At 44.3% G+C, this 26,363-nt stretch overlaps 1 protein-coding gene across 10 annotated transcripts in view; it reads left to right on the forward strand.

Moving 5' to 3' along the window:
- The window catches only part of RHOBTB1 (Rho related BTB domain containing 1), a 107,054-nt gene extending 91,123 nt beyond the window's left edge, over positions 1-15,931 (forward strand). For 9 of the 10 annotated variants that reach the window (XR_005068871.1, XR_005068873.1, XR_005068870.1 and 6 more), the window contains 4 exons: positions 5,742-5,892; positions 9,063-9,151; positions 12,948-13,329; positions 13,734-15,931. Coding sequence is in view for 1 of the 10 variants with exons in the window: in XM_037062706.1 (XP_036918601.1) it covers positions 5,742-5,892; positions 9,063-9,151; positions 13,224-13,329; positions 13,734-13,903 (516 nt within the window). In the remaining 9 variants the exon portion in view is untranslated. The remainder of the gene's footprint in view (positions 1-5,741; positions 5,893-9,062; positions 9,152-12,947; positions 13,330-13,733) is intronic. The other variant, XM_037062706.1, reaches the window with a different exon arrangement.
- The last annotated feature ends 10,432 nt before the right edge of the window (positions 15,932-26,363 follow it).

Below are 26,363 nucleotides of genomic sequence, written 5' to 3' on the forward strand. Positions count from 1 at the left end.
TAGTGGACGTACCTGGATTCCCGTCAGACACTGGCCTTATCTCCAGAAGAAGGATATTCTCAGAGCGAGCAAGCTGTATCTTACAGACCCTGTGTCTCCATCTTTTTACAAACTCTGTTGGAAAAAAAAAGAAAAATTTTATCCAAACCCTTCAACTTTAGTCTAGAGGTGAGCAAGCATTTTTGTTGGGTTCTTCAAGTATTTTTGACCCTCTTTAAAAAAAAAACCATGGGGACACCCCATCAAGTTTATTGTCCTAAGAGGCTTGTTTTGCTTATCTCAGCACCTCTCCAAACTTGTAAAGGAAATACAAAAAACAATGCCTAACTTTTCGAAAGAGATGCTCACACCAGAAATCTGAGCACTCCCATTGTGACCCAGGAGCCTGCATTTGCATCCCCAAGTAGGGAAACAGAACCTTAGAATCACAAGCTGGGATGGCCAGGCTGAGGACGGGGTCACTGGGCCACCCTCCTGCTTCCAGAACAAACTGCAGCTGCTAAGCCACCCCCACCCCCCACCCCCACCCCTGGCAAAAGACTGTCTGCTGTTTGGAGAAAAGACACTCGAATATCCTGATGACCTCTCCTAGAATCTGTCAGCCATTCTGAATCAGGAGCTCCTCGCTTGTAACTAAATGAAAAGTTTCCTGCACCGTCAAAGGTGTTTTGGACAGTTGTTGCTGAGACTACTCCGGCTCTTGGAGGCTGCCTGAGGAAGGAGCTGGGCCACTCCAGTCCCAGCTCCTCTCTGTCAGAGCGATGTGGCCTTGGGCAAGTATCACCTTTTTACCTCCAGCCTCCCAATCTGGAAAACACGATAATAGCCCATTGTGTGGTGGTGAGGTGTAGGAATGAATACTTGCAAAGCTGCTCATAAACATTACATAAATGGTAGCTGTCATTAGTCTTATTTTGATGTCAACAGTGTTGAAGATATCCTTGCCTCTTCCAAAAAAAAAAATTGCGGAAGCCACCAATGAATAAAACTTCACCCAAATGGCATTTCAGTGACTTCAATAATCTCTAGAGATGAAGAGCCAACAGCCTGCTTCCCTCATTCTTGCAGCTCACCGAAATGTGCACCGAGGCTGCTGTAGACAGCCTGCCTGCGATTAACCCAGCGGAGAGAAGTTGATCAAGGTCGGGAACCCAGGCACAAAGGGACACTGTCCGAGCTGACCTCACAAATGCTAATCCTCTTTATCCCTTCCCAGAATGGACTGTAATTGTCTCCAGATTAAAATGTGCAGGAGAGGTGACCAAAACAAAAACTTGGCATCGAATGTGCATGTGCGCCCGTCTGTGGCTGTTAAATAGCCACTCCTGGAGGCGGTGGCCTGCCGAACACTCGCCCCCACCCCTGGAAGAGGAGGTCACTTACCCCTCAGAGCTGTAGCTAAGGCTGATGATAGGTATGTATAGATTCAACCCAACTCGAAAGACAAAGACCCTGACAGGAAGCAACCCAAGGTCCGTGCCAAAGTTCCTCCTGCCGGTGTATGAAGGATGCTGTGAGGGGTTGGCATTCCTGCCCTTTTTTGCTTCTTCTCTTTATTTCCAGAATAGACTACAACAGTTATGTAGTTTTGAACTTCAGTCTCAGCTTGACTCCGGGCAAGCGACCAGCCCTCTCTTAAGCCTGTGTCCTCACCTATGAAATGGGAATAACGAGAGAACCTTCTCCTTCAAAGGGCGGCCAGGGCATGAGCGTACACGTGGAGAGCATTGAATCTGGTGCCTAGAACCTACTAATGCTCAGGGGTTGTTAGTGCCTCTTCTCCTGGAGGGTTCTTGTTAAGCGCTTTCCAGTGAGGAGTTAAGAGCTTTGTCCCCTGAGTTAAAGCCCCCAGTTCCCTTCCAGGCAGAGGAATTACAGGGGTGGGAAGAGCTGCCCAGTAAGCCCTCTAGGGTTGATGGGGCCCCTGTTTGCTCTTGAGATTTGCTTTTTCTAGGCTGCCTTTTAACTCTATTTTGTCCTGTGAAAATGTGGATTCCCCTCCAAAATGCAGCCTTTTTTCTTCAATTAATAGAATTCACATGCCTCTTCAGGGGGAAAACAATACTCGTTGGTGTTACTTTTTTGTCATTGAATATTTAAGAAGACACTATTTTACGTATCTTTCTCTCATTACTTTTAATACAGCAGTGAGCATAATTCTCTCCCAGAGGTCCTCCGCAAGTGGCTTATTAAAAATGCAGGCCTGGGTTGTGGTGAGCAGTGCTCTGGGTCTACGATACTTCCTCATTCTCTGGGAGACTGTCTCTAATTAGAAGCCTAATAGTCTGAGCTGATCTTCGCAATTAAAATTTTAAAGCAACTGAACTGGAATATGGGGCATTGTTTAGGGCAGCATTATCGTTTCTTTTATTACTTTTTTTAAAGCTACATCAAGCAGGTTGAATGCAAAATTCTTAATTCCATTTTTATGTAGCTTTATTTATATTATTTTTAAAAGTTCTATTAAATGGTCTCTTTATAGTTATACAGTTCATTATAAATTTTGAAATCACAGACACAGGCTTTAAAAGAAAATCAGCCAGGAGGAAAAAAATGTGGGCTATGAAAATGGTTTTCGTTTATTCTTATTGCTGGTTATTGCCCAAAGTCCCTAACATTATTTGCCCAAAAGAGCCATTATTTCAACAACAACAACAAAAAAACTACTGATATCATTAGCAAGAAGGAAGCAGCAGGTCACAAATGATTATAAATGTCAGACACTCTGAAGACACTGAGCGTATTGGGGTGAGGCTGTCGCTGGAATCTGTCAGCTCCTGCTGCCAGGAATTTTTTTGTTTTTTCAATTTAGGATGTCCATTTTGCCATGACAAAGAACCCACTCTTGCCAAAAAAAAAAAAGCTAAAGTACTCTGAATTATCATCCAAATCCATGATCTCAGTGAGGAAGAAAAAAAATCCCATTATTGTCTATTGCAAATGTCTCCCATGTAACAGACGAGTAGAGGGAGAGCCCTGAAGAGTGAAGGATTCGTCGAGTGCCACGCAGCACTGCAGCGACACCCCTGGGCCTGCCCCGGCCTCTGGCCCTGTCCTTCCAGCCCTTGTTTTGGGGACAGCAGACGCCCTTCTCTCTGCAAGAGCAGGGCACAGGAAGCACTGGGGCTTTTTACATGTGTAGTTACTAACACTTTATAGGACTTAGCACCTTATAAAGTGTACGCTGAACTTTCACATTCAAAATGGCTCAAATGTTCAAGTTTTATAACTTAATTAACCTTCAGTTACCTAGAAAATTATAGTATTCCAAACACCATTCTAGAGAAATAAAATTGTACCATTTTCTCATATGTATAGAAACAAGTAGGTATCTGTAAATAAATTCATGTGTGTATAAGAGAAATTCATGTGCACATAAACATTTCTATGTTAGATTCACTGGAATAGCAATGAATTTTACAATACTATGGCTTCTTTGTATTAAAATAATATTAGTAAGAGTTTCTACTTGCCAAGTTCTATCTGTTGCAGAGGTTGTGCTAGAAACTTGAAATGGTCACACTTGTTAAATCATTGATAGTAATAACCCATACACCTTATTTATAGAATCATAATTGTTTCCATTAGCTATCCAAGGGGACCCCAAAAACTGGAATTATCTTCTGGAGGGCAGGCCCCTTGTAGTATAGGCTTCCTCCTGCTAGATGAGTGTTCTAGGAACCCATTGTATCAGCGTACCAGCTGGCGTTGTTGTGAGAGGCTGCATTCAGCTTTGGTGAATTTTGTCTGAAGACTCTTTTAATGTGTTTGCCCGTTTCATGGTGAGTGATTTCCAAGGGCACCTGCCCACACCACCCTGAATGTTCAACAGTTTTTGAACAAAAACAGCATGACCCCCCTGCCCCACCCTTCCTATTCACCCAATCTCACCCCAAGTGACTTTCTTTGTTCCCCTGATGGAAAAAGTCCTCAAAGAGAAACGTTTTGTTGATGTAAAAGAACTGAAATACAAAATAGCAGCAGTACTAAAAGTTACTAAAATCGACCAGTTCAAAGTGGATTTTGAGCAGTGGAAAAAAGTCTTGATAGCTCTATTGCGTCACATGGAGAGTACTTTAAAGGTGACTGAAGTTTAAACATGTAAGAATAAATACACAATGATTTATAAATAAATTCCAGGTTTTTTGGGTTCCCCTCATGTGTGAAGGATGGGGGATAATTTTCTAAACACTCACAGGAATTTTTCTGTGACTTTCCTTTGATACGTTAAGGGGAAGTTCTGTCTGCAAGGATATTCCTTCTCTGAGGTGGCTGGTGGATGTGCAGGAGAATAATAATACAGAAGGTTTCTGTAGCTTAAACAATTCTGGAGCCATGCCACTGGAATGCATTGGATAAGAGCCCTGTGTGTGTATATATATACCCACATGCACATACATACATATATACATATAGAGAGAGAAAGAGAGCAGCATTAGATATGTAATATAGATATAATTATATATAATTATAGATGTGTAATCTTTATATCCTGTACGGAAGTTTATTAAGTACCAGGATTAAGGACTTTATAACTACTCATTCTTTTGAACTTAGAAATCCAATTCTTAAACACTATTAATGAAATACGCTGTACTGTGGCCCAAACCTTTGCTTCCTTGCCGTAAAGCATTTCTGGTACTGCACAGCAGTTCTGAACATAGACTTTAGAACTATACTCCCTGGTTGGTTCAAGTCCCAGTCACTACTTACTAGCTTTGTGACCCTGGATATGCAATTTAACCTCCCTAAACCTCAATTTCCTTATCTATAAAGTGGCAAAAATATTCATCTCTTCCTCCAAGGATCAAAGTAGGTCATGCATGTGGATAGCTTAACCCAGAACCTTGTGCACCGGGCCCTTTAAGTGAGGTTGATCTGTATAATCGCCATCATTCCAATAGTAAACACCAGGGCCGCGTCACGCAGTTGGAGACCAGGCGTGGAGAGTAACAGCTGCATGGTGCGCATGCCCATTCACTGACCCACGCCCAGGCGCCCCAAACTCCCTGGCTCTCTAGCAAACTCCAGCATGTATTTATATGGGCAGCGACTACAGGTACTCAGGAGGGAGATCAGGGGAATCCTACAGGGGACTGTTCACCTTACCAATCAACTATTCCCCCAGACGCCCCAGGCGAGGATTTCTCTGGATTCTCTCAATCTACTGATACCCGTTAATGTTCCAGTAGTTCTGACTCTGTGTCGTTGTGCCATAGAAAGAGTAATTGTGTGTATGTCGTACTAGTATCTATTGGTAGAATGTTGGAATCCAGCCAGTCACTGTGGCAACGTGAGTGGTTGCACATCCTCCGTTTTCGACATCTTGGAGAGCCGGGCTGTCGTGGATCAGCAACAGTGCAGTTTGCAGCTCCCCCAGCACCTGTCATGTTGCTAGGAGATTTCTTTCCCCACAATAGAGTATTATAAGGTACTTGGCAAGAAGGGCCCATAATGTCATCGTACATTTATAGCCCATTTGTCTGATTTATAAGTCCAGATAGCCATTTAAAAATTCCAAATCAGGCTTTGTCAGGCAGCCCCACTCTTTTGTCATCTACAAATCAAACTGTTATGTGTGAAGCCGTAAATAGTGAGTGACTTCCATACACAGCCTGAAAGCAGGTGTTTCTGACTTGCCAATATCGAAGCACCCAATTGGGATGTTTACAAGCGGAACAGCCTGAAAATGTGCCCACTGCTTTCTTCCTCAGAACTTAGCTTTTCAAATAACATTTCAGGTGTATCTCCCAAACATCAACAAGATGTCAATGCAGGCGGTGCTGGATTATCTCTACACCAAGCAGTTGTCACCTACCTTGGACCTGGACCCGCTGGAACTAATCGCCTTGGCAAACAGATTCTGTCTGCCACACCTGGTTGCTCTCGCAGGTAAGGCTGAGGACGCAGGTCCATGCAGGGTCTGATTGTCCTGTCTGCCAACATCATGTGTAAACAAAAATAAGATTTCCAGGGAATAAAAGTCAATTTGTATCACTCGGTATGGAACAGTCTCGTGTAGGGTGACATAAACTGATCAAATGGATCAGACAGCCCTGTTCCATCCCACAAATGTTTGGTTAGCACCTCCTTTGTGTTAGGCCCTGTTAGGCGATGCAAATGTACCGCAATGGGGGATGCAGAGCCCCTCCCCTCACGGCCCATGCTCTATGCACACTGCCTCATTTGTGGACCACAGAATTTGAAATAACACTCTCATGTCCATGTTCATCTTCACAATGTGTGCTCGGACACAGTCTTTAGGAAACAGGCTAGGAGGCAGTAGTTAAGAACATAAGCGGCTCAACCAGATTGCTCCAGGTCCAATTTTGACTCCAGCGTTTACTGACTTTATACTTGACTTAACCGCTTTGTCTCAGCTTTCACTCTCTTTAAAATGGGAATAATAGTGTTATACCATAGAGCTGTTGTGGAGATGCAAGATTTAGGCATCTGGTACCTAGTCAGCATTATGTAAGTGGTTTTCCTTAAGCTATTTTAGAAAATGCTCTGACATTGTCAAGATCATTTGGGGAGAAAGAACAAAAAGGGAGACTTGGCTTAACGTCACAAAATCTTATGCATCGTTTCTAGGTTTGTTCAGTTGGTACGCTGCAGCCAGTCTAAATAGGATATGTGCACTCAAACACCTTTTATTTAAAGGTAAACCTTCAGCTTCCTACACCAGTGGTGTCAATGCACGATCTGGATGTTTATCACGACGTTTAGTTGACTCCTGTGAACCATGCAAGTGGAGACAGTGCCTGTGTTGCTCACTGGCCCATCCTCTGCACACGGAAAAGAGCCTGGGATATTAGCTTGTCAATAAGTATTTGTTGAATCCTTAAGCGGTTGAAGATGAATGTATGAGCAAACCAACCAGTCGTAGGTGCACTTGATCTCCTGGTAACACCTTTTGAATAAAGATTTATTTCTCTGCATTCCGCATTTCTACTACACTCAGCCAGCAGGAGAGCAGGGTCCTCCCTTCACCTCTTTCTTCCTCAGTGAGGTAACAAGAGATAGTGGAGGCGTTGCTCTATGGCTTTTAAAAACGGTTTGCCGTGAATGCACCCGAGGTCATGATCTACGTGAGTCCACACGGCTTCCTAAATAGCAGCCCTAGGAAGCTGTGGCGGGCAGTTTCCTTTTTCAGAGTGTGTGTTCCAAACCATTTGGCTGTTGGCAGTTTTTACAAGTATTTGTCCTTTAAGGATAAATTTGAGTTTGTAAGGGTCCAAAGCAATTTGGAGCCACATCTGTTGAACAAGGTTTGTGATCAATCTCCAAGTAGTGCCATTTTTGCTTAAATATGACGGTGGCGGGACTGCTTTCTCCATGAAAGAGACTGACCCAAAGATACCCGCTCCTGTCAACTGTAGATTTCGCCTTATGTCTGCTTTCATTACTGTTACAATTATGTAACATATGGCTTTCTAAGATGATTCTTTTAATTACTTAGACTGTTTGGTGTATACTGTTCGGTATAAGAATAGAGTGCTTAGAATGGTGTTCAAAAATCATTTTCAGGGGTAAAAATGCTTTGCATTTTTAAAAGCCACTTGCTGAGGACCTCTGGGAGAGAAGTATGCTCACTGCTGTATTAAAAGTAATGAGAGAAAGATACGTAAAATAGTGTCTTCTTAAATATTCAATGACAAAAAAGTAACATCAACGGGCATTTTTTCCCCTGAAGAGGCATGTGAATTCTACTAATTGCAAGCCAAAGATGAGCGAATATCAAGAAACGTTGCAGTTACCTAAATTAGAAAACCTGATGCCTTCTCTGGGAAATTTAGTTCCAAACACCTCTTTGTCGGCCTCGCTGAGAAACGGTGTGCCAGAGAAACCACTGCAGCCCAGATGCCTTGCTGACCAGATAGAGGCATGTTGACTGACAAGCATGTAGAACCAGAGCAGAAAGCAAGCGTGATTTGGCAGGATACGGCATTAGAAAAGCAGATGCAGTGATACGAATGGGAAAAAATAAGGCAACATCCAGGAGCTAGACATGCAAGGCCTTGCCTGCCCACCCCTGTCGCTGCCAGAGGCAGGTGGCAGCCTCCACAAAGGCGAGACTCGGGACCACAATTCAGATGCAGCTTAGGGGCCTCGGACGCAGCTCCCAAACAGAGATGGCCCTCCCAACTGGGTTTTTGTCACTTCTGGCTGACGGTTCCCCCACTCGTTAGAATCTAAGAGGCTGAACAATATGTTGCCCATCTGCAGCTGTTGAGACAGACACATGCATTCACATTTTTAATTCCCCATATGGAGTCATTCCTGTTACTCAGTCTCTCCACCGTCAGAGTGTTGGGAATTACAGTGAAGTGAGTGGGGCCCCTGTCCAACAGGAAGATACTAGAGGGTCCAGAGGATTCTAGGGAGGTGCTTTCCAGGGCAGCACTGTCCAGTAGAACTTTCCGCAGTGACGGGACATTCTGTGCCTGCCTTGTCCAATCCACATGCAGCCAGTGAGCACTTAGAAGTGGCTAGCTGTGGTTAAGGACTGGAAATTTTTTATTTTATTTAAGTTTAAATTAATTTAAATATAAACATTTTTTCAAAGATTTTATTTATTTATCTTTAGAGGGGAAGGGAAGGAGAGAGGGAGAGAAATATCAATGTATGGTTGCCTCTCGTGTGTCCCCTGCTGGGAACTGGCCTGCAACCCAGGCATGTGCCCTGACTGGGAATCGAACCGCGATCATGAGGTTCGTAGGCCCATGCTCAATCCACTGAGCTACACCAGCCAGGGCTAAATATAAACATTTTTGTGGCCAGTGGTTATCGTACTGGACAGTGAAGGGCTGGAAGACTCTGCCTATTTCAGACACGCTAACAAGTGTCCCCAGAGTCATCGGTGCAATGGCTGGCGACTAGAACTCCACATTACTGAAAGGCCACACATCTGAATGCCCACTCAGATTCAGTTAGGATGGCTCCCAGGACAATCTTCCCTGCCTCCTCCCCTCTTAGGTGGCCCCGGACCAGACCCTTCAGGCAAGATGTCTGGCTCGCAGAGGAAGGTTTAACTTTCTCCTGTTGCTTGTCTCCCCCAGAGCAGCACGCAGTTCAGGAGCTGACCAAGGCTGCTATGAGTGGCGTGGGCATTGACGGAGAAGTGCTCTCTTATTTGGAGTTGGCCCAGGTTTGTAACAATTTGCTTTTCACCTTTTAAGTGTGTTCGACCAGTTCGTTTAATGCTGATAAAACATTCCACTGTTGCATCTGTCTAAATAAAGATGTCACCACTGAGTCACAGAGGCCCCTGTGTACACTGAGAAGATCTGAGAGTTTTACATTTCATGCATCACTCACCCTGCTGGGCTTCCTTTGAAAAGACAACAAGGACCTCACCCCCACACCAGCCCCATTGTCCCCCGAGGCACCAGCTTTGCATGTGGGAGAACAACTTGGGGCTTGTGAAGGGAAGGTTTTGTCTCTCCTTTTTAAAATGCTGGGACATGTGTTGGCCAAGATCAGTCTCTAGGATTCCACGAGGTCCCTCTAGGCCCCGAGTCCCACTGCAGCTCCCCAGGGTTTTGTGAAGTCTGTGTTGGTTGACACTGACACCGTGATTCTGTAATCCCAGGGCACTCTTGCACTCTGCTAGGGAGGGTCCGGGATCCAGCTTCAGCTTTATCACTGAATAACTTAAGGGACAGAGCTAAACTCTGCCTCCGTTTATCTACAGGGAGTGAAGACAGCAATTCGCACCCTGTTAACCTTATAGACTATTTTGAGAATCAGGTGGGAGAGANAGGCCCCAAGTCCCACTGCAGCTCCCCAGGGTTTTGTGAAGTCCGTGTTGGTTGACACTGACACCGTGATTCTGTAATCCCAGGGCACTCTTGCACTCTGCTAGGGAGGGTCCGGGATCCAGCTTCAGCTTTATCACTGAATAACTTAAGGGACAGAGCTAAACTCTGCCTCCGTTTATCTACAGGGAGTGAAGACAGCGATTCGCACCCTGTTAACCTTATAGACTATTTTGAGAATCAGGTGGGAGAGAATGTTCAAGAAAGAGCATTGAAGAGTGGAAGCCCTCTCATTATGCCAGGCACATGGGTGGGATTATCCAGGCCCCGGCATAGACTTCCTGACAATGATTTTATACTCTGAAAGAATCAAGAATAAATTTGTCAGTCTTTTCTTCAGCCCGTTGAGTTTGGCTTTCTCTGTTTCCCCTGTCAGTTAGGGCACTGATTTACTAAGTCTTAGGTCAGGCCATTTTTTTTTAAATTTGAATTGTTCAAGTACAGTTTTCTGCCTTTTACTCTCATCCCAGCCCACCCCCGCCAGCCCTCCCCACTTTCCTCCCATTTCCACTCCCCCTTGTTTTTGTCCACATGTCCTTTATACTAGTTCCTGCAAACCCTTCCCCTTTTCCCCTGAAGTTCCCTCCCCTCTCCCCTTTGGTCACTGTCAATCTGTTTTCTATTTCAGTGTCTTTGGTATATTTTGCTTGTTTTGTTGATTAGGTTCCTGTTAAAGGTGAGATCATATGGCATTTGTCTTTCACCACCTGGCTTACTTCACTTAACATAATGCTTTCCAGTTCCATCCATGCTGTCGCAAAGGGTAGGAGTTCCTTCTTTCTTTCTGCTGCATAGCATTCCATTGTGTAAATGTACCATAGTTTTTTGATCCATTCATTTACTGATGGGCACCTAGGTTGCTTCTAACACTTGGCTATTGTAAATTGTGCTGCTATGAACATTGGGGTGCATAGGTTCTTTTGCATTGGTGTTTCAGGGTTTTTAGGATATACTCCTCACAGTGGAATCACAGGGTCAAAAGATAGTTCCATTTTTAGTTTTCTTAGAAAAATTCCATACTGTTTTCCATAGTGGTTGTACCAGTCTGCAGTCCCACCAATGATGAACTAGGGTTCCCTTTTCTCCACAACCTCTCTAACACTTGTTGTATGTTGCTTTGTTTATGATGGCCATTCTGTAGATCAGGCCATTTAAAGCAATATTTCTCAACCGAGGGAGAGGAGGTGGTGTCAGGAAGAGGAGGGAGGCACACAGCAGATGTTGCTCTGGCCATTGCAACTGTGGCCATAGGAGATGGCTCAGATTCAAGAGGGGAAAAGGTGGACTCAGACTTCATAGCAACCTGTGCAGCCTGTGAAGTGGTTGTTATTGTCTCCCTCGTACCAGGCCTCACCCTAGACAATCATAGGCAAGTGTGAGAAATAGGCACAAGCACCCATCAGTAAAACCCAAGGTGAAAAACAAGCTAATAGAGGTTACAATAACAACTGAGAACAACATCAGTTGCAGTCAGACCAGCAAGCCCCTATTGGTTGTCCAAACTTAGAATTTGGGGTCTCTTACACAGGCCTGGAGAACAGTTAAGAGATGTATACTCTGTCCAATCAGTGTTTCTCCCAGAGAAGATGCAGTGATGCAGAATATTTTTAAAGGTTTTATTTATTTACTTTTAGAGAGAGAAGAAGGGAAGGAGAAAAAGGGAGAGAAATATCAATGTGTGGTTTCCTCTTACGTGCCCCCACAGGGGATCTGGCCCACAATCCAGGCTATGTACCCAGACTGGGAATTGAAGCAGCGACCCTTTGGTTCGCAACCCACACCAATCCACTGAGCCATACCAGCCAGGGCTGATGCAGAGTATCACATAGGGCCAGTCCTCTTGAGGTAGTGAATTGTAGTTGTGTCTATTTGTTTGCATTGTGTTCCTGCCCTGTCCCCTCCCCCAACCTGCCCACACATACACCCTGCAAAAAAATAATATGATTAATGCTAAGCTCTGACAATCTTTGGGGGGATGAGTTTAAGATGCAGTCTCCTATGTCTTAGCTCATTCGTTAGTGCTGGTAAGTATTAAACAGTCGACTTGCGGACAGGTGGGACCCTGATCTGTTGCATTTTCTAATTTCCATGGTATGAATTTCCCATCTGACCAATTTTTATATCATGAAGTCACTGAACTCAGAGTAGGGAAGAAAGCCCCACAATTGGCTCTCCTGAGTAGGTACAATTCACCTCTAATACACCACTATCTTAATCCTACTTTCAGAAAGAAATCTAATAGCAAAAGTTGAAAGCACCAACTAAAATTGTCTATGATGTTGGGGTTGTGATTTTCAGAGTTTCCTGAGTTAGTTTCTGAGAACTTTGGCTTTTCTCGTGACCTTTGTGCAGGGCCATGTGGCCCCAGAAGAAGCCAGGCTGTAGGTTTCAGAGTGCCCTTTAATCCAGGAAACTACAGGAGCAACAAACAGCAGAATGGATGTCTGAGAAAAGGTACAGACAAAGACAGTGAGGGATGGAAGGAGACCTGCCAAGTTTGGGGAAGGAGTGGGCAGCTGACTGTCCATATGTGAGCAACAGGTCTTTTTCAGTAACAGCTACCTCAGCACCACCTCCCTGAGCACCTGCTCAAAAAGGAGGGGAGGAGGGTTCAGACCCCTCCCCTCATCCTCCCACCGCCTGCTCTTCTTATGTAACCAAAGGACAGGTATAGAGCAGTCACGCACTCCACAGTCTCCTCTTTCAGATCTCTGGCCCCAGCAAGCTGAGCTCTGACATGTGACACAGAGTATTGCATTGCCCAGGCATCCTAAAACAGAGATGACGTAACTGTTTTCTACAGTTGGCTGGTGCCTTCCAGAGGCCATGGTCACTTATCACAGTAGAGGGCCAGGTGGCGAGGTGGGAGGGAGGGCAAGATGTGCTTTCAACTCCTGATCTGATGCAGTGATCATTTTTGGTGCACCTGTCACAGGGGATACGGGAATGGTGTGTCCAACACTACACGTGACTGGGATGTGAACCACAGTCCCAAGTCAGAACAAGGCATTTACTGAAGCAGTGCCCAGGCCTTATTTCTGTGACCCCCTGCAGTGGCTTCCTGCCTGTTTGTGGCCCCACTTTAGAAAAAAAGAGTCTGACTCTCTTTTGGTCCCTTCCCTGCAGTTTCACAATGCCCACCAGTTGGCCGCCTGGTGTCTACACCACATCTGCACCAACTACAANATCATTTTTGGTGCACCTGTCACAGGGGATACGGGAATAGTGTGTCCAACACTACACGTGACTGGGATGTGAACCACAGTCCCAAGTCAGAACAAGGCGTTTACTGAAGCAGTGCCCAGGCCTTATTTCTGTGACCCCCTGCAGTGGCTTCCTGCCTGTTTGTGGCCCCACTTTAGAAAAAAAGAGTCTGACTCTCTTTTGGTCCCTTCCCTGCAGTTTCACAATGCCCACCAGTTGGCCGCCTGGTGTCTACACCACATCTGCACCAACTACAACAGTGTTTGTTCCAAGTTCCGGAAGGAAATCAAATCAAAATCTGCAGGTGAGACTTCGGGATCCCCATTCATCCAATTCTTACCACCTCTGACTGAATCGGTGCCCTCCTTGCCATTGAGAAGGAACATGGCCACAGGCAGCTAGTTTATGGAGAAATCCAGTAACTGGCTGGTGGTCACGTATCCATGCGACATGACACAGGGATGTAGGTAGGGAGTTCTCTTTAGATGCTTGTGGTTTGGGTGGAGTGGGGCTCTTGGGTCCCTCCTGGGGAGCAGGCCGAGGTTGTTGGCTCAGCCTTGTCTAGGGAGGCAGGCTTAGGAGCAAGCTTACACTCTAAATCAAGAGGTCCTGGGTTCGGGTTCTCTGCACCCAACTCCATGACTGTAGGCATAGGAGCGATCGGTGAATGAGCAGCAAGCGCGATCACCCACTGCGTTCCTTCCCCAGACAACCAGGAATACTTTGAGCGCCACCGCTGGCCCCCTGTGTGGTACCTGAAGGAGGAAGACCACTACCAGCGCGTGAAAAGAGAACGAGAGAAGGAAGATATTGCACTAAATAAACGTCACTCGAGACGAAAGTGGTGCTTCTGGAATTCATCTCCAGCGGTCGCGTGAAGAGGAAGAGGAAAACAAGTCAGTAATCCAACAAACCACGTTTAAAAGCACTACTGTAAGATTAGTCTTATTATTAGTGGTAAGATGTAGTTCAGGTTTCAGGCATTGATCCTCCACTTCTGTGCATTTATCTTGGTTGGGGTCACAGCCCAAGCCCACCGTCAATGAGCCTGGACAGAAAGGGAAGTTGACAACGCTCACTGCATTCCTTAAACTTACATGTGTATTTTTTTTTGTTAGAAGGCTTACTAAACGTTAGTCCGTTGTTTTGTTTCTTTTTATACAAAGGAAAAAAAAAAGCTTTCATGTTTCAAATTCCAAACTGAAAAATATTTTTATATGGTCTCTTGTATTTTGTTGAAATGAAAATACTGTGTATTACTTTATTTTACAGGCCACAAATTAACCACGAAGTCGCCCTATGATTCTCTGTGCCCACAAGATCACAGAGCGCTATTCCATAATTAGAGGGTTATCCTTTTGTTGTGAAGTAAAGGGTTGGAGTGAAATTCCCCAAAGTGCAAGTTAGAGAGTGTTTCATCTTTGTTCTGCTGAATAACACTGGTATAATTACCAAGTCAACTCCAAGAATGTGTATTTACAATATTTGCCGTGTTAAGTGCTAGTAATTGTATGGTTATACGTGCCATGTAAAATATAGTGATATCAAACCTTCTGTTGTTTAACATGTCTAGATTCAAGAGGATAATCTTTATAAGCATTAGAAGGGCTTATTAAATCCCAGCACTATTCAGGGCATACTCACTGGTGGACCTGAATACAAAAGCTGCCATGAGAGCACTGGTGTTTGGATTGCTGTCTTAGGGTCTGTGTCTCTCAGCGTTCCTCGATCTTGCCATGCTTCTGCATGCAGATTCTGTACTGACTTGAATCTAGTTGGGTAAGGGCAAGGGTCCCTGAACTCTGTCCCAGCATCTGCTGGCTTGTCACATGTCACCACCAGAAACAAGCTTCCTCAGGTCTCTCACCTGTGGCCAACTTCATTTGTAAAACGTATTTTTAACTCTTCCCAGGGAAAACCCATGTTGCTGCAGAAATAGACTAAGGCAGACCACCCACCCCTGCTGAAATTCAGCAGGGCCTGTGAAGGCGCAAAGCTGGAGGCTGGGTAGTCTGGGGTCCCTGCATTCTCCAGTGCAGACAGGAACCTTATTCCAAGAGTCCCAGAAATGGTGCTATTGTGAGTTCATTCTGACCCTTTGTCGTTCTGACTTTCAATGTTAAAATACAAAGTACGGAGCAGGGGAGCTTTTGAGAGGCAGTCTTTGTCTCTCTGAATTAAACTTTAGAGCACTCATACAGAGCCTTTCAAGGTTCCAGGCCTACCGTGGGATGCCGTGTGGCGGGAGCTTGGGCTTATTTTGTCAGGAGGTCAATTTACTGATGATGCTAAAGGCTATGGAGTTTTTTCCCTAGCTTTCAGAACTTGGAAAAGAGACTGCTAACAGAGTCCAAACCCCTAGTTTGACCGTCATACGCATTTGAAAATCTGTCCAGATTAGAGATGGGCTTTTATTACTGACAGTGGAAATGCACCCCGTACAAGAGTTTGGAGAGGCCCGGAAATGCATTCATTGCCCATTCACGACAGGGGAGGGGGCAGTAGAGTGTGGACGGTTGGTTGTAAATTCATCCGCTTTAATTTGTCATCAGTAGAGTTGTATAAATCATTAATGGAAGGACAAAGGAGACGGAATGAGAGGGTAAGTGTCAGGACTCAGGAAGAATCGGCATCTATCCTGTCTTCAGACAGTAGAGGCTGGTTTTCAGCGTGTAGTCAGAGTTGAATGTACACAACCGAAGCTCCCATTTGATTGTAATCTTGCCAAAAATGTAGTAGACATATAAATAAACCTGGGTGTAAGCAATAATACCCACTAGTGTTTGTCATCAGCTACTTTAACCAAGTGGCTGGCTCATTTGGTTGATACTGACTATGGCCTTTCACCATGGTGGTTTTGTGTTTTTTATTTCACAAAAAGCCAATAAAATTGTTTAGCTATAAAATGCCTTCAGCTTTTTCTTTTTAAGGACTACCATCATTATCCTGAGTATAATGTTAATGGCTTTTTAAAAAACGATCAAATGGTACAGCTGCTGGGTGGCGGGTGGGGGCAGGGGGCGGAGGGGGTTGTGTGTGCTGCTTCGGTACCACGGCAGCTGGAATGACCATCATCTTTGTTTTAGGTGTGGCCCGCCAAGATGTAAATAAGGGCTCTGGTGGTTTGCTCTTGGCTAATACGATTATGTCACTAGGCATGGTACAGCTCTGGAAAAGAACAAATGATGTCTCCACGCTAATGGACTTATCATAACCTGGGTTTTGGCAGGTTGCCAGCAATTAAGTGAAAGCATGCATTGATGGGCTCATGGAAATCATTTTTTTCAGAAGCACATCTGAGAAAGGCTTTAGGAAAATATGTAAACAATTTCTGGACTTCTAGGTGGCGTAATGTTTACCCAAGCTCAGAGGGAAGAAGAGTCTCTGAGGACATCTCATAGGGGGACTTTTCTGAGTGGCAAGTTTTCTAAAACTTTATGGAAAGGAGTTGACAACTGAAAAGTAACTGCAGGAAGAAGGCAGTGGGATTCCCAATACATTCCCATACCTTCTAAATGGGGCGGTCCAGATCACGGCCCCTTTTACAGAGTGCACTCCGGTGGAGTCTTCCCTATAGGAATTCAGTCTCAGTCTCTCCTAGGCCAATGTCTGGCAAATCACCAAGAATTCCTATTTTCATGCTATAGGAACCACGAGTCCTACCAGTTTAGAGAACACAAGTATTTTCATTATGGACATTCAAGAGAAAGAATTCAATGTTTCTAAAATATTTTTTTTACATGTGCTTCCATTTTATGGTATACCAGTTGTCAAAATTCAGTTTTTCATCACAGTGACATTAGCTAAGTAAAATGCATTCTACTGATCAGAGAAAAAAACCTAGTGAACCCCAAGTTTAGAAACTATTTTATGAGTTCAACATTTTGGAAATGAGTGCTTTTCTGCATGCTGAAGTTGACCAGGCTTTTTTTTTTCTAGAAGAATGTGACCGTTGCATAAAAGATATAAAGTTAGAAGTTAGCCAGGGAGGATGTGTTTGTTGTGTGTGTGTGTGCATGTGTTTAAGCAATCAAGAAGCAGCATAATGAAAAAAAAAGGCTAAGAGCAATTAAAAAAAAAGTAAAAACAAAGAGGAAGGGCCACGGACAGAAACCCAGGAAGCAGAATTAAGCACTTCAAGCCACAGATGTACTCTCTTTCTTTTAAAATTATGAGATTACTCTGTATCTCGTGACTTAATTTGTTTTCAGATAAAGACTTTGTCCTCTGGAATTGCCAGTGCGGCAGGTGACACGCAGAATATGAAAAGGCACTGGGGACCTCCCGTCAAAGCAACGCTTCAGAAGCAAGCCCGGCCCCTCTGGCTTCATTTGACAATTCCACCCTCTGCTGATAGTACCTCTACGTTGAGGATTCTTACTCAGGCCGTTTAGAGGCATGTTTTGTCACCAGGTCATGGGCAGGTACCTCATCAGTTCATCGGTTACTTATTTACAGACTATAGTCTACAAAATATGGAAATCACCTGGGAACAGAGAACCTGGGTAGAAGTCAGTCAATCACATCGTCATACAGGCACAGACATGAAAGTGTAGAGCCAACAGTAGAAGACAGGAAGTGGCTTGCCAACGATTCACCATTTCTCTGGGAACAGAACATTTTAGTGACCTGGATTTCCCACGGAAAGCAGATGAAGTGGGCCATATCCAAAGGTGGCCCAGGGAAGGAGTTTTTAAATTATTTGCGTCTGAATACATTCATTCCAATGGGTTATATTTTGCGGTTATTCAATGAGGAGAGGACTTGATCTATTTCTCTCCGCTTGGATGCCAACCACATTTTTGGCATTTTTCTTATTTTCTCCAAATCTTGTCAAAGAAATATTCTTTGGGCTTGTTGATTCACAGTAGTCTCAGTCGGGGTGATAATTCCCAGGGGATGTTTAGTTTGACTGTTGTGTGAAAGGAGACACCTCTCTAAGCTTTAGTTATCTAAGACCTAGGAAAAGATTTCCACTGAGTGTTGGGTGCCGAATAACTGAGATGATTTAGGTAAAGCACAGTGCCTGGCACGTCACAAACATTCAGTAAACGAACCCAGGTACTAAGCGTGTTGACCAGCAAGGCAAGAAATCCAAGAGAGAAGGTGATGCTACATGTCACAAGATAGAGCAACGTGGTCTTCCCCGTCCATTTGCCTAAACCAAATTCCAGCCTTGCTGCTTAGTGTTTCATGACTGTTTAAAAATTAGAAAATAAGAGCTGTGGGAAAGTAAGAGACAAACAGTACACTGGAGCAGGGGTGCCCAACCTTTGGCATCTCTGCACCACCCTGGAAGAAGAGTTGTCTTGGACCACACATTAAATACATTGTGACACATACAATCTAATGTTTTAAGGAAACTTATGATTTTCTTTTGGGCCGTATTCATAGCCATTCTGAGCTGCATGAAGCCTGCAGGCTGCAGGTTGGACACCCCTGAGAGAGAGAAGGCAGGTAGGTGGTGGCAGAATACAGGAGAGTGTGACACTTTCTCAGAGGACGGTCGCCCTCACTGGGCCCCCACTATCTCTGTGGAATGGGGCTGGGTCACCCCAAGGCCAAATTTGGGTATGCCCCCAATTCATTTGCAGCACTTTTTTTTCACTTCCAGTCATTTTTTTCTTGTTTTTCTCAAAAGTTGGGTGAGGAGTCCAGTTAACCAGACACGTCAGTGCTCCTCACGCTCAGCACTGTCATCTTCAATCAATATGAGGACCTCCTCTTTTTGTTTTTTTTTTTCCTTCTTCCATAATATCCAACCCACATACTATTTCCAGTGTATGTCTTTAAGTGGGTGGGTATCCTCTATACTGCGTTGTTTCACATGTGTGGTCTTTACACAAATGGTGTTACGTAATTTCATTCTGTTTCTTGTAATACTCCACACTGATTTTGGAAACATAGCCATCTTCAATATGCGAGTCCTGTTTTTTTTCCCCCATGGCTGTTTAGTGTTCCTTAGACTGCTTCTGCACCTTGCTCTCCCACTTCACTGGTGATAAAATCCCCAGTGAAGTCCCACTCCCTGGCACCACGATGAACTTTGAACATGCCCTGGGGTCTAGATATGAGGACAGATTCCAGGTCCTGCTCCTGGCCTGTAGATCAAATCGTCCTGAGATGATGGACACGCTTGGGAACACACTGGTGGTTGGACTCTGCGATGAAGTCCTTCCCTGCTGCCAGCGCTAAGCTGACGTGATTCTACAGAATTAAAGTCACACAGAATCTGAAGGGCCCTGGCTCACCACAGAGACTGGATGTCCCCTGGCCAAAAACAGGAGACAGTGGGCTTAACGCCCCGCTCTCCTAGAGGTTTGAAGAGACTTTCCTGATGCTGAAAATGGTGAAATATTGGAATAAATCACTCAGCCCCATCTGGTCTTGATATTTTGTGTTGTGTGACCCTCATGAAAGGTGAGAGAACAAGATGGCTTCTCAAGAGCCTCTTGAATATTAAGATTCCTGATTTTCTGCCTTAAAAAATTTCTATTGAGCTTATGCACATCCATTGACGGCTGCCCTCTAATTCTGTTATTTCACAAAAGAAGTCTAAAGAAAGTAAACTGTCAGTATAAGCTCTGTGGCTTGTTCAGGCCTTCTCGGAGTCTTTGAGATTCTTTATGGTTCTCACATCTCATAGACTCCTAACAACATGAATGTAATACTTCCCCATCTCGGTGCCTTGCCTTGGGGAGTAAAGCACAGAGCGACACCACATAACTCATTAGGTGGAGGGGGTTCAGACCACTGTGATTTCTGTCCTAGTCCAACTCCATTGGGGTTCATGGTCCTTATTGCCACCACGGCCATATACCTGAGAGATTTCTTTAAAAATAAGTAGTCATAGTAAATGGCCAAACATCTGAAATTTCCAGCTCTTGGAGAAGTGGGCTTACTAGTTTTAAAGAAATGAAATGGACTCTCTCCCAGCAGATTCTGCACTGCCAGTTGCCCTTGCTCTAGTTTTACTTCATTTACACCGAGAGCCTGGGTACGAGGCCTTGGTATGTGAAGATACGCTTTCATGTGCTCTTTCAGTCTTAGTTCAATGTCTCTTCACTGCGCCCAGCAGGATGGATTGATGTTCCATGTCTTGGTACCAATCTATCAGAGTCCAAAACACTGATGTGAGAACTATAATAGTATAATATTTAACATTGTTTAGTACATATTGTGGCCAAACACTATGATAAATGCTTTACAGGCGTTTACCTATTTCCCACAGCATCACCTTAAGGGGAAGGTAATGGGTTCCCCAGAAGCAGACCCAGAGATAAAGATTCATATATAAGTGATTTTTTTTAGGTAGTGCTCTTAGGCAAGGCAAACAAGAAAAGAGGAAAGAAGCAGAAAGGCAAGAAGCAAAGCAGGGGTACAGTTTCAGGCCACCCCACTCTCGGCCTGGTCTCCATACATGCTCTAATATAAACTATACCTCAGAGCTGTTCATATTCGTGCATCGATGGTCAAACGCCACTGCCCCAGGCAGAGGAGGGGTAGGGAATAAGTGCACACTCGTGGGCATTTTAGGCTCTCTGGCTTTGGAGAGTGGGGAAAGTGTCTCCAATGGCATGCAGGAAATCCTTGAAGGAGAGTCACAGATGTGGGCTCTTCAAGGTGGACAGAACAACACAGACGCCAGAAAGGACCACCCAGAAAAGCAAGAAGGACCCAAGAGCATCTGGGAGGAGCACAGCTCGAATGGCCCACCAATCTCCATTTTGAAATCTGAAAAACAACCTGGGTGATTTGATGAGGTGCACTCATGGAAGTTTTGCATGCTGATGAGTAAATATGGATGAAAAACATTGCATCCTCCTTTGCTTCTATGTCAAAAAGCCTCTGAAATCAATTGGAAGAACATTAAAAACAATACATTCACCTTGATTAACTTCAGAATTACAGAATCCCCAAGGCAATCATTCTTCCAAAAAATGTACACAAGACCTTACCTGAAAAGGCATCATTTAATTTTCCCTAGATTGTGCCAAACAAATTTAATAATGATTTACTTTGAGCCTACACAAATTTCTGCCACATGGCATTTATATATCAAGCAATTTCTGAAATTTTACAGACTTCAGCAATTTCTGAAAAAGGCCCAAGATGGCAATTCTGATTCTCTCTCGGTTTCCCACTATCTATTCACCCACATGCGTGCGCGCACACACACACACACACACACACAGAATCAATCCGTAATAAATGATCAAATACCAATACCATTTGATCAAATACTAATACCATTTGAGGCAAATCTTGAAATTTTTATTTCAATACCAACTGCCTAATTTCCATGGTGTTTGCTGCCTGAATTTTATCTAGCCTACCACAGGACCTACAGTTCTCATTCAGACCCTAAGCATTGGAACTCAGACCTGACTCCAAACTTTAATTAATACCCAGAGCATTGCTCCAACTGCCCAAAGGCTAAGCAACCCTGCCAGCCTCAGCCATGGACAGTACCTGCCCCGCCAACCTTGTATCATTTCTCCCATATTATTCAGACAATTCTATGGAGAAAAGAATAGTTTTGTTGATCTATATATCTTCTTGCAATTTGCTGAGGGAGGATGGGGGAGTAAATATCTGGTGTATCCTAGTGGGGTATGTTTTTTTTTCTTTTCATAGTTTGCATTGTTTCTGAGGGATATATTGGTAATAGGGGTGGATGATGTTTTATGTGTGATGATAATCTTTGTTGAAACTAGTTCTTTTCCAAAAATGGCATTCACCTCTGTTTCAATGGGGATATTCTTCTTGACTGTGCAGATCCTAAAGCTGAGATGATTGTATTCGTAACCAGTCAGAATATATCTCTCCTGTTTTAAAAACAGTTGGCATGAGCAAGCCCTCAAATGATATGTTTCTATTTAGAGTGTCTTGACCCCAAATCTACCCAGGAAGTCAGGGCCTTCCAGGTTTAAGATAATTCCAGATTTCATTTCTCCTAAAGCAGACCACCCATTCCCAGCCAAATTTGGTAACAGGTTCACTTTGATCTTTGGCTCTGGAGGAGTGCGTACAGCTGTCATGCTTCCATCCCACCCACTCCCTTGCCTGAAGCCTAAGCCCTGCCTCTGGGCCGAGCTCTGGAGAAATTCCATTTGAACAACATCATGCCAAATGACGCAAATTTAGATGACACAAATGAAAGACTGGGATGGTTTGTGGTGAGAAGGTGGAAAGGGTCTACTTTTTAAATCTCATGGAGGTTTATATTGAATGCCTTATAACCCCAAATTTCTGGCATCAGAACTAACTCCCTCATCTGCTGTATTTTGTCCTAACTTTTGAAGCTTTATGATCATATGTTGATTTAGTCCTTCTTCTACTTTGCCAAAGGGTTAATCTAAAGATTATTACAAATCATGTCAATTCATCTAAGACTCTTTGAACTTCTACTATGTGCCCCAAATAGTATGAGGCCCAGTCTACAACCTCAGAGAGCACCTAGTGTCTAGTTGGACACATCTAAATCATAGCAAGAAGACGATAGATGAACATGCCAAAATTGATCTTATAGACCAGGTATGGAAAACAGGTTTCATTCCATCTGCTAACTCAGATGCGTAATGAATGATTGTGATGTGGGTTATTCTGAGGCATAATCCAGGCTCCACTCCTGGGGTTGCTTAATGGTGTCTGACATAATTCTGGAAGAATGAACTAATGGCATAATTGTCAAGTTTTATTCACTCCCCAGATGGTGACCGCACATATATACCTGTCAGATATGCCCAGGCATTTTTCTAAGTATCAATGTCCCTATCATTATGGAGTTTCTATGCCATTAGGAGAGGCAGGCAATGAAAACCAACAAACAAATGTGTGTTTTTATTATATGGCTGCTACGAAGGAAAAAAAGGAAGAAGATATAAAATGATCAAGAATGTCACCCTGACCAGTGTGGCTAAGTTGGTTGGGCATTGTCTCACAAAGCAAAAGGTTAGGATACATGCCTGGGTTGCGGTTCATCCCCAGTAGGTTCAGGGCCTGTGGGGGAGGCAACCGATCCATGTTTCTCTCTTACCTGGATGTTTCTCTCTCTCTTTCTTCCTCCCTCCCCATCTTTCTAAAAATGAATAAAATCTTTTTTTTTAAATGAAAAGAACCAAGAATATCATTTTAGGGGAATAATGGGCAAAGGTAGTCAAAATGAACAAATGTCCAATTATAAAATAAGTCTGGCTATATTCTGTATTTGAAAGTTGCTAAGAGACTAAATCTTAAGAGTCCTCACTATAAGAAAAAATGAATAGAGACTAACATTAACTAGACTTACTGTGGTGATCATGTAGCAATATATACAAATACTGAATCATTATGGTATACAGGGAAAACTAGTATAATGTTTGATATCCACTACATCTCATTTTTTAAAATACCATTTTAGACAAAAGTGGTCAGGGAAGTCCTCTCCAAGGAGGTATTATTTGAATTGAGACTTGGATTGAATGTGCCAGAAGAAATTTGGAGAGGACACAGCAGGGCTAGATCATTTCTATGTCACAATATTTGTGACCTCAGCTAAGACTTGGAGGCCAGGGGCACCTAAGTGGTTAGGGGCTGGAATCCTCTGGTGGTATCTACACTCATGTGTTTGGTTTGTACTGGCTCTTGATGGAGACCTCAGCAGAGTTGTGGACTAGAACTCCTACACAGGGTTTCTCCCTGGGGTCTCTCTGCCTGAGTTTGTTTAGTCTTTCTTAGAACAGCAACCGGGATCCAAAAGTGATTGTCCCCAGAGAAGAATGTAGAAGTACGTGCAATATTTTCTATTTAGCCTTGGGGGTCACATGGAATCACTTCTACCATACTCTATTATTTGAGGCCATCAAAAGCTCCATCCGAGTTCAAGGAGAGAGGACGCAGACTCCACTACTCAGTGGGAGGTGTGTCAAGGTGAACTTGGAAAAAGGACATATGGAATGGGAGATAGTGTTGCTGCCTTCTGCCATAATACCTTTGAGTGAGAGAGTTGGGTACCTTTCCAGAGCTGACTTTTGATTGGTGATGGCAAGAAAATGAGATGAACAGGCAACGAAGGACTCTCTCTGCCCCAAAGGAGGAAAGGTAGAGTCAGGGCTCAGAGCGAGGAAGAAAAGCTCTGCCGCCACTTACTTTATTATTTGACATCTTCTTCCCCATGCAAAGCTACTGCCAGGACTGCTCTTCAATTGTTCCTGCCTGGTTTCCTGCACTAACCTGTGCTCACTCAGACAGGAACTCTACCCATTCCACCCAAGCTTTCGGTTAACTCTGCAGCGGGCGGCCACCATGCTTCAGCAGCTTCAACTGTGAAGATTATCAACCCCCATGAGGCTCTGCTCTTTTCCTGTGGGATCTCCCAGGTAAGAACCTCTTTTAAAGCCATGATCTCTCATTTGCCTCACACAAATTCTCCAGAGCATCTGAACTTTTTGAACTAAAACTGCCTTTGGTTCAGTAAAAATTCAAAAAACAAATATTTCTTTATAAGTAACAATAGCAGCATCAATAATATTCTTTTTTTCAGAGGAGGAACCAGAGGGCCTACAAAGCAATACAAAATACTGAGGGGCTGGTGCCCAGATATCTGTCTTTTTAAAGCACACGGGTGATTCTAGTATGCACAAAGGTTGAGAACTACCCTACCTGATCTGTCCTGACTCCCTTCCTGCCGGCTTCCCCTGCTACTTCTTCCCTTGCTTAATACAGTCCAGCTCCACTCATCTTCTTGACCAGCCTATAACAGGCTGTGTGCTTGTCTTGTGGTCTTTGCACATGCAATCCCCTTAGCCATCAGATGCTCTTTCCCTAGCTATCTGTTTGGCTCACTGCACCAGGACCATAAAGTGTCAAGAAGCAGCCCTCTTTCGCCTTGGATGTCCCACCACACAAAGCAGGCTTCTTTGTGTTTCTGTCCATTTGTGTAGCCATCTTCAAGGAGGCTGAAAAGGTTCATGTCATAACTAGAAGTAGCCATCCATCTTAGAGGGGAAAAAGAATTCAGGCTTGAACTTTTGTAATTACGCACGTCATGCTCACCTATCTGTTTTACCATCAGAGCCAAGAAATAGTGACTTAGCCTCCCACGTAGCTCCTTATCTGAAAATACTCTCTCAGTGGTTTCTAGGTAAACTCATTGTTCTGTCTTGACCAGCTCCCAACCTGGCTGCAATTCCACCCACTCCCTGGCTACTCCTTCCCTCCGATTCTAAGAAGCAGTGTGTGAGTGCAGGAGTAGAGTAGGAAGAAATGGCCAGTTGGGAATTCCAATGCAGTGACGAGAGCCAGAGGAGGGGAGTGCCAGGAAGGAAAAATGCGCCCCTTCCACCAGGGTAGCCTTTCCAAACACAGGAATCTTGTCTCTTTTTATCAAAATCACTAACTCATACATATTCTTGGGCATCTGGCACGGTAAAATTCCAGATGTTCTGCCCTTGCTTTTGCAAACTTCAACAGGAACTGGTGTTTGGATCCCGTAAAATGAATGGAAACATGGAAGATCGTATCTGAGACAGGTGTTGGAAAGGGTGTTCGTCCAATAGGTCTCCTGGAACCATCCCATGGCCAGAGTGCAAATACCTTGAGCCCAAAGCTCTTCACAATCGTATAATTGTTATTTTCGTCGCCACGGGAATGACAATTTTAGAAAGGACCCTCAGCCCCCTCGTCCATGTTCCGGCAGTCTTCACACCCCTCGCCATGACAGTGGGGATTGGGGCAGCACTCCCAAGTTTCGTCTACCCCCTGGGGCCTCCCCTGTGGAGCAGAGGCCGACCTGATTGGTAGGAGTGTGGCCCTCCCTGGTCGGGGTTGCTAGTCTGCCTTTCCTCTGCCTCAAGGAAATGCGGGAAGGGCCAGGACTCTCTGATATTCTCCATTCCACAGAAAGAATCTCTGGGTCAGGATTTTGAGATGCAACTGGAGGCTGCTATTCTCTCGGGAGCCTTTCTCTGCCGGCCATGGAGGTGGGAGCAGGCGACATCCCCCTCCCTGAAGCCAGCTGGGCTTCCTGTGTCCACGGTGCCACCCATCAGCTCCCCATAGACAGGAGCAAAGGGCCCGGGTTTGAGAAACAGCAGGAAGCCCTCACCTGGCCAAGGCCCCAGCTCGTGTCTCCAGCCCGCTTTCCCAGGAAACCCTAATGTTCAGGATTATTGGACATTTGACAGCATCCGTATAGCCGAGACTTTTTTCAAAACTTTTATTGCATTTATTGGGGTGACACTGGTTAATAAAGTTATGTGGGTTTCAGGTGTACAATTCTATACTTCATCTTTATATTGTATTATGTGTTTACCACCCCAAGTCAGATTTTGATTGCTTTCGTCCACTTACGTCTTT

The sequence above is a fragment of the Sturnira hondurensis genome, unplaced genomic scaffold, assembly GCF_014824575.4.
Source record: "Sturnira hondurensis isolate 20B ecotype Veracruz unplaced genomic scaffold, ASM1482457v3 Scaffold0014302, whole genome shotgun sequence".
NCBI classification, from domain to species: domain Eukaryota; kingdom Metazoa; phylum Chordata; class Mammalia; order Chiroptera; family Phyllostomidae; genus Sturnira; species Sturnira hondurensis.